Raw genomic sequence first — 19,161 nt, 5'->3', positions numbered from 1 at the left:
AAGTGATGTTGAAACTAGATCGCGAACTAAAATCATGACTAAAGGATGTTTAGAGGTCTGTTGGTTAGTGATATCGATAATAGCGGCATTATCCGTGTAAAAGGCTACACATTTGTTGGCCATAAGCGGCCCCTAAATGTGCAATGAAAGGACTATCGGAAACAGTTCTAAAAAGGCAATATTTAAAGAGGTCCATGAAGCAGGCCACACGACGTAAAACCAATGCTTACCAAAGATCGCACCATAGCCCTTAGAACTGGCTGCATCAGTAAACAGCTTGAAGGAAGACGATGTGTACCATTTATCATCCACGAAAAACGTTTTGCCGTTAAACCTATCCAAAAATGTAAGCCAAGTGGCCATGTCGGACTTGGCTTCTTTACTTAGGCGAATGCGATCAATCATGCGGCGAAGAAAGGCGCGGCCTGGGACAATAACGGAACAGGTAAAATTTAAAAGGCCTAATAAGGACTGCAATCCCCTAAGAGTAACTTTACGCTGTTTATAAAAGGTACGCAACAACATATGACATTTCTGAAGCTTATCGACCGGCAGCCTCGCTTCTTGTGTTACCGAGTCAAGCGTGATCCCCGCAAACTGTAAAGTCGTATCTGGGCCGACATTTGTTTTTTCTGTGCTATGGGCACACCGAGGTACTCACACATGCCAAGAAAATTAGTTAAGTCGGCATGGCATTTGTTTTGGCTATCAGCAATAAACAGGAAATCGTCTAAAATATGCAGGACCCCCGAAGCTCCTAAACGGTTTATGGCAAGCCATCCTAGCGCCGAACTACAAGCTTCAAAAATAGTGCATGAAGAGGAGCAGCCCATGGGGAGACAGCGATCGAAGTAGTATGAGTTTTGCCATTTCATGCCCAACAGAGCAAAGTCATTGGGATGAATTGGTATGATTCGAAAAGCAGACTTGACATCTGTTTCCGCCATAAAACAACCAGCCTCCTTCCGTTTGATGACAGATATGGCATCATTGATAGGCGCATAGTGAACTGATGAACAATCCTCAGCAATGAAATCATTAACAGATGAGCTGGGGGGATAGGATAAATGATGTATAAGACGAAATTCCGACGGATCCTTCTTGGGAACTATGCCTAGCGGGGAACAACGAAAATTGTGAAAAGGCGGTTCAGAAAAGGGGCCCACTATGCGACCAGCAGCAACTATTTGTGGTTGCTTGAGAGCGCTTTTCAGATTAGGAGATTCAAAAGCGTGCCGCTCACCCACAAAATGAGTACGAAAACCACAAGAAAAACCAGAAACTAAATACTCTTCAATGGAAGCAGGGTAGCCTTGTAAAGGATATTCAAGCTTGTTCATCTTTACGGGCGTGACCGGCCGACTGTGTAAGACTTGAACCATTCTTGGGGAGAGCGGCACGCTGTTGATTAACGGCGGAGCATTGGCTGGCTGGGTGCTTGGCACCGCATTTGAAGCAAAGATGTTTGAATTTGCAACCACCACAGTATTTGTCGGCGTGAAAGGATCAGCAGGTCCCTTTGGGAAAGGACTGGCGAGGCGGGGTGCATGGAGACGCCATATCCAGCTTAGGTTGCGCAGGTTTGGCATGGAAATTTATAACCGCCTTAATCCAAAGTTCCCAATGAATGGTATCCCAAGGGGATAGGGGAACAACGAAAATTGTGAAAAGGCGGTTCAGAAAAGGGGCCCACTATGCGCCCAGCATTGCGTTTCTTGTTTAATTTGGAAACAGTTATTTGTGGTTGCTCGAGAGCGCTTTTCAGAAACTAAATACTCTTCAATGGAAGCAGGGTAGCCTTGTAAAGGATATTCAAGCTTGTTCATCTTTACGGGCGTGACCGGCCGACTGTGTAAGACTTGAACCATTCTTGGGGAGAGCGGCACGCTGTTGATTAACGGCGGAGCATTGGCTGGCTGGGTGCTTGGCACCGCATTTGAAGCAAAGATGTTTGAATTTGCAACCACCACAGTATTTGTCGGCGTGAAAGGATCAGCAGGTCCCTTTGGGAAAGGACTGGCGAGGCGGGGTGCATGGAGACGCCATATCCAGCTTAGGTTGCGCAGGTTTGGCATGGAAATTTATAACCGCCTTAATCCAAAGTTCCCAATGAATGGTATCCCAAGGGGATAGGGGAACAACGAAAATTGTGAAAAGGCGGTTCAGAAAAGGGGCCCACTATGCGCCCAGCATTGCGTTTCTTGTTTAATTTGGAAACAGTTATTTGTGGTTGCTCGAGAGCGCTTTTCAGAAACTAAATACTCTTCAATGGAAGCAGGGTAGCCTTGTAAAGGATATTCAAGCTTGTTCATCTTTACGGGCGTGAACGGCAGACTGTGTAAGACTTGAACCATTCTTGGGGAGAGCGGCACGCTGTTGATTAACGGCGGAGCATTGGCTGGCTGGGTGCTTGGCACCGCATTTGAAGCAAAGATGTTTGAATTTGCAACCACCACAGTATTTGTCGGCGTGAAAGGATCAGCAAGTCCCTTTGGGAAAGGACTGGCGAGGCCGGGTGCGTGGAGACGCCATATCCAGCTTAGGTTGCGCAGGTTTGGCATGGAAATTTATAACTGCCTTAATCCAAAGTTCTTAATGAATGGTATCCCAAGGGGATAGGGGAACAACGAAAATTGTGAAAAGGCGGTTCAGAAAAGGGGCCCACTATGCGCCCAGCATTGCGTTTCTTGTTTAATTTGGAAACAGTTATTTGTGGTTGCTCGAGAGCGCTTTTCAGATTAGGAGATTCAAAAGCGTGCCGCTCACCAACGAAATGGATATGAAAACCACAAGAAAAACAAAAAACTAAATACTCTTCAATGGAAGCAGGGTAGCCGTGTAAAAGATATTCAAGCCTGTCCACCTTTACGGGCGTGACCGGTCGACTGTGTAAGACTTGAACCATTCTTGGGGAGAGCGGCACGCTGTTGATTTACGGTGGAGCATTGGCTGGCTGGGTGCTTGGCACCGCATTTAAAGCAAAGATGTTCGAATTTGTAACCACCACAGTATTTGTCGGCATGGAAGGACCAGCAGGTCCCTTTGGGAAAGGACTGGCGAGGCTGGGTGCGTGGAGACGCCATATCCGGCTTAGGTTGCGCGGGTTTGGCACGGAAATTTATAACCGCCTGAATCCAAAGTTCCCAATGAATGATATCCCAAGAGTAATGGTCAGGGGCTGACTGTCGTATGTAACGAAACTGTTCATCATAGAAATACCAGTCACCGGCTTTAGTAGAAATGTCGTGAATAATCTGACTATATTTCGTTAGCCTAGGTGTCTCGTTCGGGAATTTCTGAGAAAAAATTGCAACGAAAATATTAAAGGCTAACAGCCATTGCAAAAAGTTGTGAATTTTCTTGGACGGCTGACATGGCTCGAGGGTCAGACGAGGTTGACTTGACGAGTTAGACGAGGGCATTAAACAGACAGAATATCTATCCTGATTAGGGGAAGATGTGAGAAGGGGCCCAAAGTCGATGAATTCGTTAGCCCAAATTTTAGCTTTAAGCTTGGGGCTCACACTTCTCCCTAGAGCCACCGCGATACTTGCGAAGGGTTCTCTATTAGCTGGCAACGAAAGCGGCTGTGCCGTGAACTTGGAATTGGTGGCCGTATCTTTGGTGAGCACGGAAACTTCATCCTGTAACGACGCCTCTACAACCTCGGTAGTGACCGGAGTTGGTGCTTTGACCTGCCCCAGTGCCTGCTGGACAGCTTGGGTGACAGCGAGAGACGTAGTTCCCGACAGAGCTTGCATGTTCACCGTCATTAGCTTCGGTGGAGGCGTTGTAGTAACAGATTCTGCTGTTTCCTTGGTGAGCTCTGAAGCCCTTGGCCTTTTGGATTTCGATCGGGTGGTGGGTTCGGAACGCTTCTTGGGCGGCATAACTTAGCGATAAGAACATGTCAGTTAACTTCCTGAGACTATCAATGTCTAAGTTAAGATTGCTCCAAGGGGCGATACCATAAAAATGCGTTGGCAATGTAGGAAAATTATCTAGCCAAGATAAAGGGTGTGAAAAGCCAAATTCCAGGGAAGATTATAAATATAGTCCATGCACAGGCTACCGAGTGAAAGGGGCACACCCTAGTTAAGAAGTTAGGGTGGCCGGATAAGGATTTTACACTCGTACGGCAACTAGCGGCAAAGAATTGCAAAAAATAGTGCTTAAACCACATAAAAACAAAATCATAATATTCTGGGTCCTACCAGAACCAAACAACTAAAACAGTGTACAGGCAGTGTCATGAGCAGATAAGCTGCAACGCTAAACAGTAAAATCAAAGGCTGACACGCAGTCAGTGTCGTGCGCAAAGAAGCGGCAACGACTAAACAGCAAAATCAAAGGCTGACTCGCAGCCAATGCCGTGCGCAAATATGCAACTACTAAACATTAAAATCAAAGGCTCGATCGATCGATTTGTTCAGCACTTACTCGTCTTTACGAATTTGGCTGGCCGTGAATGCGTCTCGTAGCGATCTGCGATCCACTTGTTGAAATCGTTCCTGTCGTACATAGTCTTTTGTAGTTGTTCGGCTTCGATGCCAGTAGTCTCTGATAATTTAGCCCAGAAACTCACATTTTTGCCTCCTCGTCGGATTGTACGGGCTGGTTCACAGTAGACCAGCTGTTTCTGCAAAGCGTTGTTCGGCATGCGGGTCACATGAGCAACGTATTTGAGATGAAATTTATCGGCGAAGTCACCGATGGGAGTAGCTCCGCAGGTTTTTGGCAGCTTCTCATTCGTGATTTTGTATCCCCAGTCCCATTGCTCTTTCAGCTCAGGATTTTCAGCTTCGCGTTTCAACCGCTCAGCTTTCTGTTTTTTAGTTTCTCGGGGTGGTGCTTTTTTGCGCTGGAAACCGCCTTTGACCATTTTTCGAAGATATTGGTGCCAAATTGATTCTAACTTAGCGTGCTCAGCAGAGCTGAGGAGGTCAGTTTGCGCAGCGTAGAGGAGGCGTGCGCGGACGGTTGATTCTAAAATTTCTACTTGTATCCAGAGGTTGATTTCACGATCGCAGAGGATGTGTTTTATCTCAGTCCATTTTGACCATGCAGAGGAAATTTGCTCAGCGAGGGGTGGATTTTTCGCGGTGTTGTTCAGCCAGTAGCCTAGGTAGCGGAATTTGCGCACGTTCTCGACTGCGAAGCCATTTAGCGTGATGATTGACTCTTGAGCGAGTTCTTCTATATCAGCGTTGAAAATCATCGTCTGGGTCTTATCTTCAGCGATTTTCAGGCCGAAGCGGGTGAAAACGGAGTTCATCGCGTCGATGCTGAGCTGAAGGGACGACGCTGAGCGACAAAATAAGACTATATCATCAGCGTATAAAATTAGCTTAAGTTTTCGCTTACCAGATGGAGGAGCTATGGCACGCTGGTTGCGGTCGGTGCTGTGCATGTTTATTCGATACTCGATTTCAATTCCACAGTCATCGGTGATCTTTTCAATCTCGTGGAGTGCTACGCGGAGGACCGTGTCCATAAAGATGTTGAAGATGCAGGGGGACTCTTGTGCACCTTGGCGTACCCCGACTTTGATGTCGAAAGCATCAGTTTTTTTGGTACCAGAGATGTACCCCGCCGTATTTTCGTAGTTTTTCTCGAGAATATATCGATTAGCTTATTGGCACCAGTGCGGAGACGAAGGATTTTGTACAGTAACGTGCGAGAGATGTGATCAAAAGCAGCTCGTAAATCGATGAAACAGGCGTTGAAGTAGCCTAACGTCGTCTTTATCAGTCTTTTTGCGACGAAGATACCATCAACAGTGCCTACACCGGACCTGAAACCGTACTGTTCGGGCATGATATTAGATTCGTAGGACTCTTTCATTCTGTCCAACACGATAATCATAAGCACCTTATTCAGCAGCGAGTTGATACTCAGACCTCTGTATTTCGAAGGGTCAGAAGCAAGACCTTTGTTCTTGAAAAGGCACCGCACGCGGGAGTGTTTCCAACTGTCGGGGACCTCACCACCATTCCAGACGTTGGTCAGCAGTTCAGTGACCAGTTCTGCTAGGGCAGGGCAGTCGTTGTATTTCAAAAGCTCAGCGGCAAGACCGTCGGTGCCGATAGCTTTACCGTTTTTGAGCTTTGAGAACGCACTTTTAACTTCTTCAACTGTTGGAGGGGACTCATCAACGGCGATTTCGCGTTCTGGGAGGACATACGGGTGGCTTTCAGGGTCGGAGATTTCGGGGGGAGTTTTGACTTCACGAGAGCCGAAGTGGTTGGTGAAGTGTTCACGGAGTTTTTCAGGCGGGCAAACCAGCTTGTCGATTTTGCGATTTTCTGCAGCCTGGTTGATTTTTTGAGAGCGTGACTTGTAGTAGTGACTTTTTAGCGTTTGCCGAAGCTTGCGCATTTCTCGGATCTTCTTTTTTCGCTTTTTAGGGTCTTTCTCAGCGAGCATCTCTTCGATCTTAGCCTTGAAATCTGAGGTATACCAAACTGGGTCCTCTTTTTCGGCTGGTGGGCAGGTGTCTGTTGCAGCAACGTTGAGCGCATCGGAGATTCTCTGCTCAATCGCATTCGGAGAACGGTCATGGAAGAGAGGGTGGTTGAAAAGTTCACTACGCGTGATGTTGGAGAAAGCTTTACGCTTTTTAGCGTCATCGCGGAGGAGTTTGAGGTTCGGTTTGGGTTTCGGTGGGCGTTTTTGGAAGATGTTGCGGCGTTGGCGTTTGGAGGGGAGGCGTACTCGAAGACCTAGCAACAGGTGGTCAGATTCGTAGATTTCCGACGCGGGTATGTAGGCCCTGCAGCTCATCGAGGATTTCCATAAAAACTTATCAACCAGAAAATAATCCAGTCGTTTCTCAGTCTTCTTATCAGCTGAGATCCAGGTTTTACGGTGAATATCCTTACTCTTGAAAACTGTATTCGCGATGTAAAGCCAATGTTCGTTGGCAAAAGAGCAGAGTCGATCGCCGTTGTCGGTAGTGTCGTAGTCGTCGAGGTTGAGTCCTATGTACTCGGTTTTTAGAGCGTTGCGACCGATGGTAGCGTTCCAGTCGCCGGCGATGATGCAGTGGTACCCTGGGTAGTCTTTCTTCATGGCTTTGACAGATTTGTCCAGTGGGCGGTAGAATGACGTTTTCGCGGCTTCAGCCTTCTCAGGGTCCTTGGCGGCTACATTTGTCGGAGAGTACACGCACCAAGCCATGAGTTTGATACCTAGGTGGTTGAGTCTAACGCGTAGAATACGCCCGGGCATGACGTGCTTGATGTCGAGGATCCGTACATCTGGGTTGCAGATTACGGCGACGCCACCGGCGGATTTTTTGGAGAATCCAGAGTAGACAAAAGAGTAGCCTTGGAGGTCTGGTTCATCCCAGTCGTCGATACGGCCGGAACCTGTCATATGGGTCTCTTGGATGAACGTTATGGAGTGCTGGAGCTTCTTGGAGGCGAGGGCTACTTGGACAAGCTTCGTGGGATCCTTGCAGGTACGGACGTTGATGGAACCGTAGAGTGCTGGGAGCATATTTTGGGACTTGAATAGTTTTGCGGGAGGGGATGGAGTTTTCGTGGGCTTGGAACTAAGAGAGCCATGGCGGAACACGTTGTGACTCTTATGTACATTGTGTTTTGGAGGGATGTTGTGCCTCGATTTCTTCATTTCATTTTTTGACCTTGATTGTTTGAAAAGCAAAGATGATACTTTAGCGTCTTCTGGTCAGCAACTGTGGAACTTTAGCAGCTGCGCGTCTTTCAGACAGGGACGTTTTATTTCCTGTCTGGGGGGTGATATTTGCGTTATCTTTGAGTTGTTGTACTTAGCGTGCGTCCAGGGCGTCAGTGGACCGTTTTGACAGCACGACCTGGGAGTAATCTCCAAGAGGTAGGTCCGGACTGAGATAACAGAGTCGAGAGGCTCAGCGTTGTCGAGCTTCGGTTTTGGTTTGCAAATATCGGGTAACGTAGATCTAATAATACTAATAATACTAATAATATGCTGACATGCAGCCAGTGCCGTGCACAAATAAACCGCAACGACTAGAATAAAACGACAAAGGCTGAGACAAACAGAATTGGGCCTGCTTTAGAAATTAACATCACTGCATAACATTGGAGCGAAAGGAATAGTAGCAACAAAAAATTACTGGTTGCCATCGCTAGAAAAAACTCTAAGAGATTTCCCTCCTATTTAGGTGAATGCCATCCGCAGAAATGAAACTATGGCAGGCGCTCCAAAAACCCCTAAGGCCCCAATATATGGCGTAAGGGATAGGCTCCAAGACCACCCAGAGATATCATGTTAAAATATCGACTCTTTGGTTGAAAGCCACAGCTGCACATCGACAGAAAGACTGGCATACGCATACACCCCTTACGCCAGATGAATCATGCAGCAAGTGCACAAAATCCTCCAAGGCAGAGCCCACTCGCAAATGAGGACAAGATGTAAAATCATTAGTGCCAATTTGCACAATTACTATATCTGGTCGAAACGAGTGAAGGATGTGTAGATCGAACTTGACCGTTTTAGCAATTGTGTGCCCCTCAATTCCATGCCAGCTAATGAGGGCGGACGCCGACAAAGGGAACGTTAAATCCAATTAAAACGCGAGGTGTACCCATATTAGACTACCCGTCGGAAGAGCTCCAGAATTAAGGGAAAAGAAATCAAAGTAACTGAACTCTAGAAATAATGCAAGACAAAAAAACCAAAAGAACTAAAGGGAACTTGCCTGAAAGAACAATACGACCGAACGCTAAAAGGCAGAGACGTTCTTCTTGCGATGATGGCAATAGTAGAAAGGGTCGCGTGTACGAGATAACCGACCTTTTGTACTTAACTTTGATATGCGCCCATTTTTCATTGCACAAGAGACTTCCATAGTTGCCAGATTCGAGCACAACCCGCAAACTGATAAGACAACAGAAATGCCTCGTGATAAAATAACATTATGCTTTCCATCATAATGTTTGTTTATTTGCCTATGAACTGTTTATCAGTAAATGTAAATCACAGGTGTACGGAATTTTACATGATGTGTTTTCAAAGTGCAAATTTCATAGCACAGGTAATGTAATTTAGTTCTCTTGCCAAAAATTCAAATTGTTATAAATTATAGTTATAGTTGATCTGTCAGGTATGTTAGTCTTTCCACAGTCTAGTTTAGCATGTTTGCACAAGAATAGCTTGCATTTCCATGAAATATCATAACTGATAGCATAAAATTGTGTTGATATAATTTGTAGTGTAAGGTGTTAACAGAATGTGGTACTCTCATGTTTTTAACCTTATACTTTTTGATAAAGTTCAACACGTACATTTTACATCAGTTTCAATATCAGCAGAGAATGTGTCTTTTTCAAAAATAAATGATGAAAAGGTTACAATACTTGATAGTATCTTATGCAATATCAGTGGATCACATATGAGGTGCAAGGTATCTGTGCCTTTTTTCCAGAATGAATGATGCAAAGGGTACACATTTCATAGTATGGTATAATGCAATAATCAACATGAACACATATGAGGTGCAAGGCATCTCAGATTACTAATAGTGTGAAAGTGAAGTTATAAATCAATTTTATGGTACATTATTATTATTATTTTTGTTATGATTATTATTATTATTATTATTATTATTGTAATGTTCTTAATGTGAAGAATGTTGTTACAGTAAGGGTATTGTTTTTTTCAGAGAGACTTATTTATGATGACGCCTGCCACCTGAAAAAGTATTGTCTAAACCCTGTCAGAAGAGAAGTGACTGAAGTGACAGAGGTTTTGAACTCCTTAGATATGGTTGTGGACAAGCTGCATTTCCGCAACCATACAGACAAATGTTGCAAGGAACAATGCAAATCCTTATGATTGCATGGATCTAGAGGGGGTAAATCGATATAGTTGTAAAAGGACTTTTCGTTGATACCTCAAAATATGCCTTTTTTCTTGTTTTCTTTTTGTCCCTGTTATTAAGTGATAGGTACCAACTACTTATATGGTGATTTTAATTGAAAAAACTAAAAAACCAAACCTTCATACATAATGTAGCTCACAGTACATTTATTATAACATGAACTGTTCTTTGTTGTAGGTGGACACAGAAATCGGTGAACAAACATTTGCCTGGTTGACCAAATATGCCAGGATCACAAGACACATGAACCAATATCGGTTCCTGTTTTATATTATAAATATATGCGATTTAAAGAATAAGAATATAGAGAGAAATCGCATATGGATTCAACATGCTAAGGAATATCACCCAGGTTGCTAAGTAGAAATTTACTGTTTTGCAGTATGCCAATAATGGGTGAGCCTGTTTTTGTGACAATGTAATTTTCATTTTGGGGTTTTCTTGTACCTTAAAACGACCACCGAGGGAATTTCTTACATCAGAGGTTGTAAGTGAAACAATCTTTTTATGCATTTTGTATTTGTATGGCCTAGGTCTTTTGATCCCTTTTCGTGCTGGTTTTGTTATAACTGTTCATGGTTCATGAGTAATAGAGCGAAGCACGCACAAGTGACCAATTGTATCAATTGTTATTTAAAATAAATGAACTGGCATGCATCTCTCAACAATATTTGTTTGGCTAGGTTTTTTGATCCCTTTTCTTGCAGGTTTTGTTATAACTGTTCATGGCTCATGAGTAATAGAACGAAGCATATAACTGTTCATGGTACATGAGTAATAGAACGAAGCACACACTAGTGACCAATTGTATCAATTGTCATTTAATAGATGGAAGCATCTAACTGTTCATGGTTCATGAGTAATAGAACGAAGCACACCCCCAACTAGTGACCAATTGTATCAATTGCTATTTTAAATAAATCAACTGGCATACATCTTGTTACTGGCAGGATCAGGTTCTTGCATCAAAAATTTAAAAAAATTAATGCAAACTCATAAAATATGAGTGCACAGTTGCAGGTTGGTACTTGGAAACAGCATATGACAACAATTGCTTAAAAAGAGTTACTCCTTCTTTTCTAGGAATCAGGAGCAGGCACACGGGTGGTTTTGGGTTGTCTCGTCTGATTATACTTTCATTAATTTTGAAGCCTTTTTATGACACTTGAAACCAGGGATTTGTACTTATGCGCTATTTTTTCGCTTCAGTATCCTCCGTCTACGTCCATCAACCACTCATAGAACTCCGTCAGCATTGTTCCCGCGCCTAGGTCATCGCTGCCAGCTTGGCCTTTGCTCTCGATTTTCTCGTTTTCATTGATTTCATCATCACTTGGGACCCAGTAGTTCATTGTTATCACTTCATTGTTATCACTGTCATCTCCATCGAGTGCTGCATGAAATGCTTTATGCATGCTATCTTTGTTATCACGCACCAGTTCTTCAGCAGACTCAAGGGTACTTTTGAAGGTATGGCCTTCAGCAACTTCTGTCTTTGAATTCCTTCACTGTTTCGTGCCAGTCTTGCTCACGATCAAGGAATGATTCTTCACTGATTTTGTCTTCGCCAATTACCTCAAAAAGCTCAATTAGTAGTCCCTCGCATTCTTTAGACATAGAGGAGGGAGCATTTGAGGTGTCTGATTGTGGAGAAGTATCTGAACCGGACTCTTTACTACAGAGGTAATCAGAACCTTATTTTTAGACTCTCCTCACTGTCAGAGATGTCAACACATTCACGTTCTTCTTACGACTATTTGCACTTTCTTCATCTTTGTAAATCTCGTCTTGACACGTGTTTTCTGTATCATTACTGAAACTTTCCCTGTCGTTGCTCTCCATTATGTTTCCTTTCCGTTGTTTATTGAAACGTTTGCTTACTGGCTTCCTGTATACTTTAGAACTGTCAAGAAGGTAATCACTGTTGCTGTTGCTGTCACTGGTGTTTCGTTTCTTGGCTCTAGCTCTTGTTTTCTTAACTTCATTCTTTTTCCACACTTTGTGCACAAGCCGTCATACTCTTCGTCACTGTCGTCTTCATTATGTTTCTTTTCTGAAGCTTTTCTTTTTCTTTTCCTTATTTTCCTCTTAGCTCTTCTTCCTAATTCTTCAAAATCTTGATGACTGTACATGTTGTTGTCTTCTGGGTTGCATTTAACATTTTGCTTGCTTAAATCGTTAGCTTCATCGCATGAATCATACTCCTCATTAATGTTTCCCTTGCAGCTTCTGTTATCTGATTTGACCTGTTCATTCGTCCCTGCTCTTTGATTTCTTTGCTGTTTTAGTTATGAATTTACGTTTGAGAGTAACGCTCGAGGGGCCTGGGCTAATGCCATCACATATGCCGACGTTTTTGTTTTCAGATTGTGAATGCCACTTTGAAGGTGTTTATCAAGCTGGAATAAAGGCGTCTTAGACCTCTTACATGGCGAGAGGGGGCAGAATTTTACTTGCCGATTGTGTGCCTTTTTCTCCCCAGTCAAATAACCATGAAGCTTACGCTGCAATTTTAATAGCGATGGACTTCTCCCTTGGTGGCAACTAAGATTTTTTACACTTCGACCACACTTTTTACAGATCCTAGAACTCCTCACAGGGCGTTTGACATTAGAAGATGTTGAAATACCATTATATGCAGAGGTTGAAGGAACTTCTTTGCTGTCCTTTTCATTCATACTATTAATTGGAAAAAATGAAGGAAGTGCTTAGTTTTTAAAGTATGTCAATAACAAAAGTTCACAGCCCGCTTTCAAGCAATAATTATTTAGAACCAAATTAAAGATAGTGTTATATTTAATCAGTTTCAGGAGCACTCTGCAATTTTCCATGCTAATCTGCAATAATGCTTACATACAATTTTCCATGAACAGAAACAGCCATTGTATCAACTTCATAGTGAGTGGCATGGGCGGTTTCTGGAATTTACCTTTATCATGAAGGAAGCTTATCACAAGAACACTATGTGGGCGTTGAAGCATCATTATTTGCAGAGGAAGAAGTAAATCCTTCACTGTCCATTTCATTGATACTATAAGGGAAAAATATGGTAAATTGAAAAAGGTTGAACAGCAGGTTAACAATATGCCTTGGAGATGAACATACTGTCTGGGAGGAAGTTGATTACCATTAGAGCTTAGATTAGCCCCTTCTCTGGCAACTTTTAAAGATGGAGTTAAACATGTTTTGCTATCGTAAGTGGGAGGGGGGGGATTTTAAAAAGTAATTTTAATGTTAAATGGTCTTTAAGATGTATTATTATCATATTTTTCAGAATTGGTTCATACAAATTTTATGGCTATACATTTATTATATTTATTAGCTTAGGCTCTTGGTAATCTGTCCAGTATGGAGTGTTTGATTACTCTTTTACAGATTATCTCTATGGCTTCTTACATTTTTGATGTTTTTTTTTTAATATTTTATCCATATAGTTGTTGCTATTAAATTGTAATAAGTAAACAAACTATAAAGGTGTGTGAAATGACATATTTCTCTAAATTTTATCGCTAGTACATGTACCTAGTTGATATTGTTGAAAAGGCTTTTTTTTCTCCTTCAAAAAATATTTTTTTTGTTAGAAAAGTACTCTTCAAAGAGAAGGTAAGCTCCGCACTTCTGGTCACATTATAATTAGTCACGCGTGACTGAAGGGGCCATGCTTTCCGGTTTGTGGAAGAATGCGTAATAAGCTGAAATTTTCACTGTCTTTTTACACTCGCCTAAATGCCGGCAGAGGTCAAAAAACGCTTGTTTTAAACATTATTGATATGAATACTGTAAAGGAATGTATAGCAACAGCAAAATCTATGCTTGCGTCTGTTATTTTATTCGAATTTGATCTAAAACTTACACGCATGTGGAACCAGTGTGTGTTTCAAATTTAAAGATTTTCTTTGTGATGCCTATACTACCTTTTGATTAAACGGAACATGATTACCGTTCATATCATCGCTGAATCTGAAGGATTAATGTCAAGTCTTTTATACCTAAATTTAGTAAAAGTACTCATGCAGTTTTGAAGTAAAATCTTTCATTTAAAACTCCTTTTCATGACAGCCCTTTAATATGGAACATATACCTCAAACCTCCAGAGAACACAGGCCTGTATAAGAAGGTTAAATAAGAGCCAGTTGAGTACTAGAGAAATTAAAAGATACCACAAACTTCTTTAAGCAGTGTGCTGAAGCTTCTGGTGGACGCGGCTACCAAACATCACATAACGCAATCTCATAACGAAATACCTTGGTGGGCTTTTGACTTCCACCCAAAAAAGTACGTGAATTAAAGTGTTTTACCGGTAAAGAGATAAACCCGTGTTAGATATTAGTGCAGACTTTCACACAAAAAGGGACTAATTTTTCTCTTAAAATATGCGTGAAGGAAATACATAAAACAAGTACCCTGAAGCAGGAAAATTCTGTTTCTGGTATTCCCAACAGAAAGGTGTATTTATTTCTGTTGGAAAAATTGACCGGTTATACTTGCTACAGTAGCAGATACTCATTAGGGAGTTTAAGGAAATCACTACGGCTGGTGCTACTACGGCTACCGTACCTGAAAAGGTCTGGGGAGAGTACGGCGCGGTGGTCTGCTAAATTTTAAGTTTAGCAAAGCAAAATACAAGGAAACATGGGCTAAGGAGTTTAAAAAGCTCTTTTATTTAGTTTCTCACAGCCAAATGGCTTCGCTCAAAGGACGATGGCCATTGTTCGCCTTGCTAGGACGAACAGATTATTTCTAAGCAAAAGTGAATGCTATACACCTTGTACAATAACAACAATTTGACGGATGAAATATATCATTTCAGAGACAAATATTGCAAAGAATATCGAGTGAAAAACACAAACATATCAACACTCAAAGAAGTAAAATAGCATCTTATACTATCCAGATATAAAACATCTTCACTAAATCCTCAAAGCAAACTTAACCAAAGAAACACAACCTCGTGCTGAACATGAATATTTCACTTGACTCACTTCACTATTCCAACACCTTTGCCAAAACTTATCGTAAGTTCATGATACGGATTTACAAGCTTATGAGAGGCAACCTTGACACAATCCTGGACTTAAATTGACTTTAAAGGATATAGTATCCAATGAAATTCTTAAAATGCCGAGATGTCCATTGAAAAGGGCCAGAGAAGCAAAATAAACCCAACGTAGTAGCCGCTACGGCAAAACATCCCGACTCATATAGTCAGATTTCACACTACGGCTGGATGCAACCGACGTACATGCGCAGTGTCTCATTTTGGGGGAAATTTACTTCCAGCAGCCGTATTAGCGCCAGCCGTAGCGATTTGCTTAAAGTCCCTATTTCTGGAAGCAAATATGCTCTGTGAGTATTTGCTACGGTACTAGCAAATAGGCCTTGTATGGTAGCAGATACGCACTTATGGTAGCAAATATGCACAGCAATCTGACTCTCTCTCTCTCTCTCTGTAAATAGGAAAACAAGTTCACAACGTGTGGGGTCTGTGTGGCTTTAACACTTTGCCTCCAAGCAACAATGGATAAGGACGAGGGGAAGTCTTTTGCAATCAAAAGAAAACTCCACAACGAACAACAAATGTATTTCATGCTTGTTGTGTTTCACTGACTTGTTTTCTATTGGCAATTCAAAGGGCTGAAAGGAGAGTATACTATGGTAACTGCTTGAGAGCTGAACCGGACCTGAAGCGTTATCTGTCATTAATTCTCAGTGGTATGGATCGGTCCAAAACCAACATACCACATGCAAATTGTCTTTCAAAGGTGAGTATAATATCCAAGCACGTAAGTTGGCAAATTTCATATTTATCAGCATACAAAGAGTGACAAAAGTGTTGAGACATTTTGTCCTTTTGGAGTACTTAAGGCTCATTTCCCCCTAAACTATACGATACAAACCCCCTCCACCCAAAACAATGTTGGATTTCCTGTCTCTAGAACTTTCTTCTTTCCTGTGCAACATTGAAAAGGGGGAGTGGTGGTGGCTCTTAATGTAAACGGGATTTGAAATACACCTTATTCCAAAATGGCAGCGACCCAGGATGGTCTGGGTTGAGTTGCATTAAAACGAGGCATCGAGGGCCAGGGAATACAACATCATGGCGTCCTTTCGAGACAACCCTGTGTCTGGTCCTTCGTTTTTGATGGAGGACGATATTCCTGGTAGTTCATTGAATGGAAGAGATCCGAATGGGTTGAAGAATTCCGAGGTAAAGTTTTGGTTAAGGTGTGGTGGCGATTCATCCAAAGGATTGTCCACAAAAGCACAATTTTGTAAGCGGTAACTTTTGAGTCCCCAAAATAATAGCCTTCATTGCTGTTGCCTAGATTTTCAATCGCTTCATTCTCTCTCAGGGTAAATGACTACTTGGAAGCGAAGATCGAACACCTTCTTGTCGACCCCGGCGTAAATTTTGTTTATACCAGGCACAAAAGGCGACTCCTTGGCCTAGAAGATGCTTTGGATCCGAACACACCGAACTCGTCAGCTCCTTCTGATAACACAAAGAAGGTAGCTTTTCCTACTGATGGATGGGGGACAGCACTTGCAAAAATTCCATTATTTACCTGTGTGGAAATGGACAGATAAATTGCAAATTCAGGAAAAAAGCACCCAAACAGCGAATATCACTTGTTGCTTACAGGTCTTGGAAAACCCAAGGCTTTTCTGGCTGATGAATACCTTCACGAGATCCACGAGATCCACCAGATCCAGACTCACCAAGATCAAAGTCCGCGAGGAACCACATAACTTGAAACTTGCGCTCTGCATTGTTTCTGGAGAAGTAGAATATGCCTACTGTGGGCCAAGTTTTGCTGCTGGAAAGTTCGGCTTCTGCAACCATATCCTGGCTTCGATGATGAAAGTCTGTAAATATTCTTTATACGACTGCACGGATGTTCGAGACCTGAAGGATGAGGAAGATAAGAATCCAACTACAGCATGCACTTCTGCTTTGCAAACTTGGCACAAATCAAGACTTGATGGAATCCGTTCCCAACCTGTCATGGAAGTGGTCATTTCCAATCCTGGAAATAGCGCCGACAAAGGCAAGAAGACTGCTGTGACCTGCCTGTTAGCTGAAGCAAGGAAAAACAGAGAGTGACTCAAGTAAAAAAATTCAGAACTTAGTCGAATTTCTTGAGCAGCATAGCTCAAAAATTGGTCTAACTCGTTTTCAGGCTGATTGATTGATACTGCCAATCTAGACAATCTGGTTCATATCAGCTTACCTTCATGGAGTCCAATTTCTCCTTCACAAGTTCGTTTGAACGATTTCAAGCGGCTCATCATTACACAGTAACTGAATTTCCACCATACCCTTCTTTTCCTTTGGACGATCACAATAGATCTTTAATTACACCAGATACTCTCAGTGATAAAGAAAAAGAACTTCTCGAGAGCTTAAGAGTCAATGTAATTGATGCTAACAAAGAGAAAACAAGAGATCAGGCAGAATGTGATGAGTGGATGAGAGAATGAAAACTAAGATTCAGGGCATCCAACTTTGACAAAATTTCTAGAAGACAAAGGAACCATGAGAAGGCTGTAGAAGATCTTTTGGCACAAAAATCAGTCTCAACAGATGAAAAGGAGCATGGCAAGAAGTATGAACCACTGGCATTTAAAGGAATATGAAAAATAGTTACGAAAAATGGGAAAGCCTGTTAAAGTGTTAAAAAGTGGCCTATTTGATCCAAAAATTATTGACTTGAGTTGCAGAGACAGATTTGGAATAGGGGAAGTGAAATGCCCATCTTAATGTCACGCCAACGGATGCTTGTGATGACCCTGGCTTTTTTATGGAGAAAAAAGATGGGAAGCCCTTCTTAAAAAGAGGACATGTCTATTATGATCAAGTGCAGGGACTAATGGGACTGACAGGTGCCCAGTGGTGTGACTTGATCAGGATCACTGGGATACCCTCCGTGACAAACTGTGTGATTATTATTTCAAATACTTTTTTCCAGTAGCTGCTATGTAAAAACTAAAATGTTTACAAATAATTGAATTGTGATTTTATTTAACCTGTGAAATTCACTGTATTTCCCATACATTGATTTCACTGGTATAATTCTGTCCATTTAGTACTAACAGTGAGATATTGTTTCGTGGGTCAAATAAAATCTCTATCTTGTGATAACATGGTCAAAAAACTAATGAATGTTTAAGGTGTTCCACATCGAACTTTTTCAGTTGTAGAAAGGAAATTACACTAGAATTGTGTTGTATATTTTCAATTTATTTCTCACCAGGAAGAAGGCGTCATCAGTACAATTCCAAAATGTTGGCTTTTACTTTGTGTAGAAGACACACATGAAGTACAAAAGCTTTAGGTGTCTTTAGGGATTTCGAAGTCTGATTAGGCATTGTTTCACGATTTTTGTTGTATTGTTTTACGTCATGTGTGTCTTCTACACAAAGTAAAAGCCAAAATGTTATTGACCAGCTCAAAAATGCAAAAATTTGGTTTTTGCTTTAAATACCAGGGATTAGGTACACTGAGTTCTGTTACTTCCATCACCCGGGAATCCCCATGTGCATTGAAACTAAAAGTTCTAGAATTAAGGTTTGGCTCGTGACACAAGGTTTGCTTCTGGGGGTGTAAGGGTTTTAAAGGCTATGAATGGATGATACCTTTGAAAGTTACATAACATAGCACACACTGACCACATTTGGTTTACGACCCCAAACATTGTGAATGGTACTATACTGTCCCATATGTGGAAAATTTTGATTTTGTTTATCCCTCTTTCTACAAGGATACCAAGGGAGGCAATTGACTATGTCTCAACCACTTCCTCAGGGCTCATTTGCCCCTTATTTCCCAAAAAAGGGGGTATATTCAGGGAGACTTCAAGGGGGAGAAGATCCTTCACAGTAAACCCCTTATCTGCCATCACAGAGTCTCCTCTGTCACATTGCATATTAAGGAATCCCGACCTTGTGACAATCTCTCTGTCAGAGATATGCCCAGTATAGAGCTGGCTAATTAAGGTTATGGCACCTCCAGGTCAAATGCCAATCGAATCTTTCAGAATTGTATGATTTTTGTGTGAACTGAAAAGTTCGCTATTTAGATGGAGACTCTTCGGCATCTGAAAGCGAATCTCGGTAAAGTTGATGATGACCCTGGTAGATGGATATTTTTCCTTGAAGTCAGCAGGCATGTGGTGGTCAACTTTGGCCCTTGATGGCCACACTGTAATTTTGCAAAATTTCAAATACGTAAAATTAACCCACAAAATGGTTATTCGACTGACCGTTGTCTG

General features: G+C 42.1%; 2 protein-coding genes and 2 pseudogenes across 2 annotated transcripts; 2 read left to right on the top strand and 2 right to left on the bottom strand.

Moving 5' to 3' along the window:
- Positions 1 to 569: 569 nt before the first annotated feature.
- Positions 570 to 1,589, bottom strand: LOC138020561 (uncharacterized). Its single transcript, XM_068867524.1, has one exon. The coding sequence runs from the start codon at positions 1,587 to 1,589 to the stop codon at positions 570 to 572; it is 1,020 nt and encodes a 339-aa protein (XP_068723625.1).
- Positions 1,590 to 4,429: 2,840 nt separating this feature from the next.
- Positions 4,430 to 5,410, bottom strand: LOC138020560 (uncharacterized). Its single transcript, XM_068867523.1, has one exon. The coding sequence runs from the start codon at positions 5,408 to 5,410 to the stop codon at positions 4,430 to 4,432; it is 981 nt and encodes a 326-aa protein (XP_068723624.1).
- Positions 5,411 to 15,986: 10,576 nt separating this feature from the next.
- The window catches only part of LOC138020559 (uncharacterized), a 10,254-nt pseudogene continuing 7,079 nt past the window's right edge, over positions 15,987 to 19,161 (top strand).
- Positions 17,126 to 17,873, top strand: LOC138018741 (uncharacterized; annotated as a pseudogene).

Source organism: Montipora capricornis, chromosome 10 (assembly GCF_036669925.1).
Source record: "Montipora capricornis isolate CH-2021 chromosome 10, ASM3666992v2, whole genome shotgun sequence".
Lineage (NCBI taxonomy): Eukaryota > Metazoa > Cnidaria > Anthozoa > Scleractinia > Acroporidae > Montipora > Montipora capricornis.
Note: the sequence above shows the minus strand (reverse complement) of the source record. Positions and strands in the feature narration are given on the sequence as shown.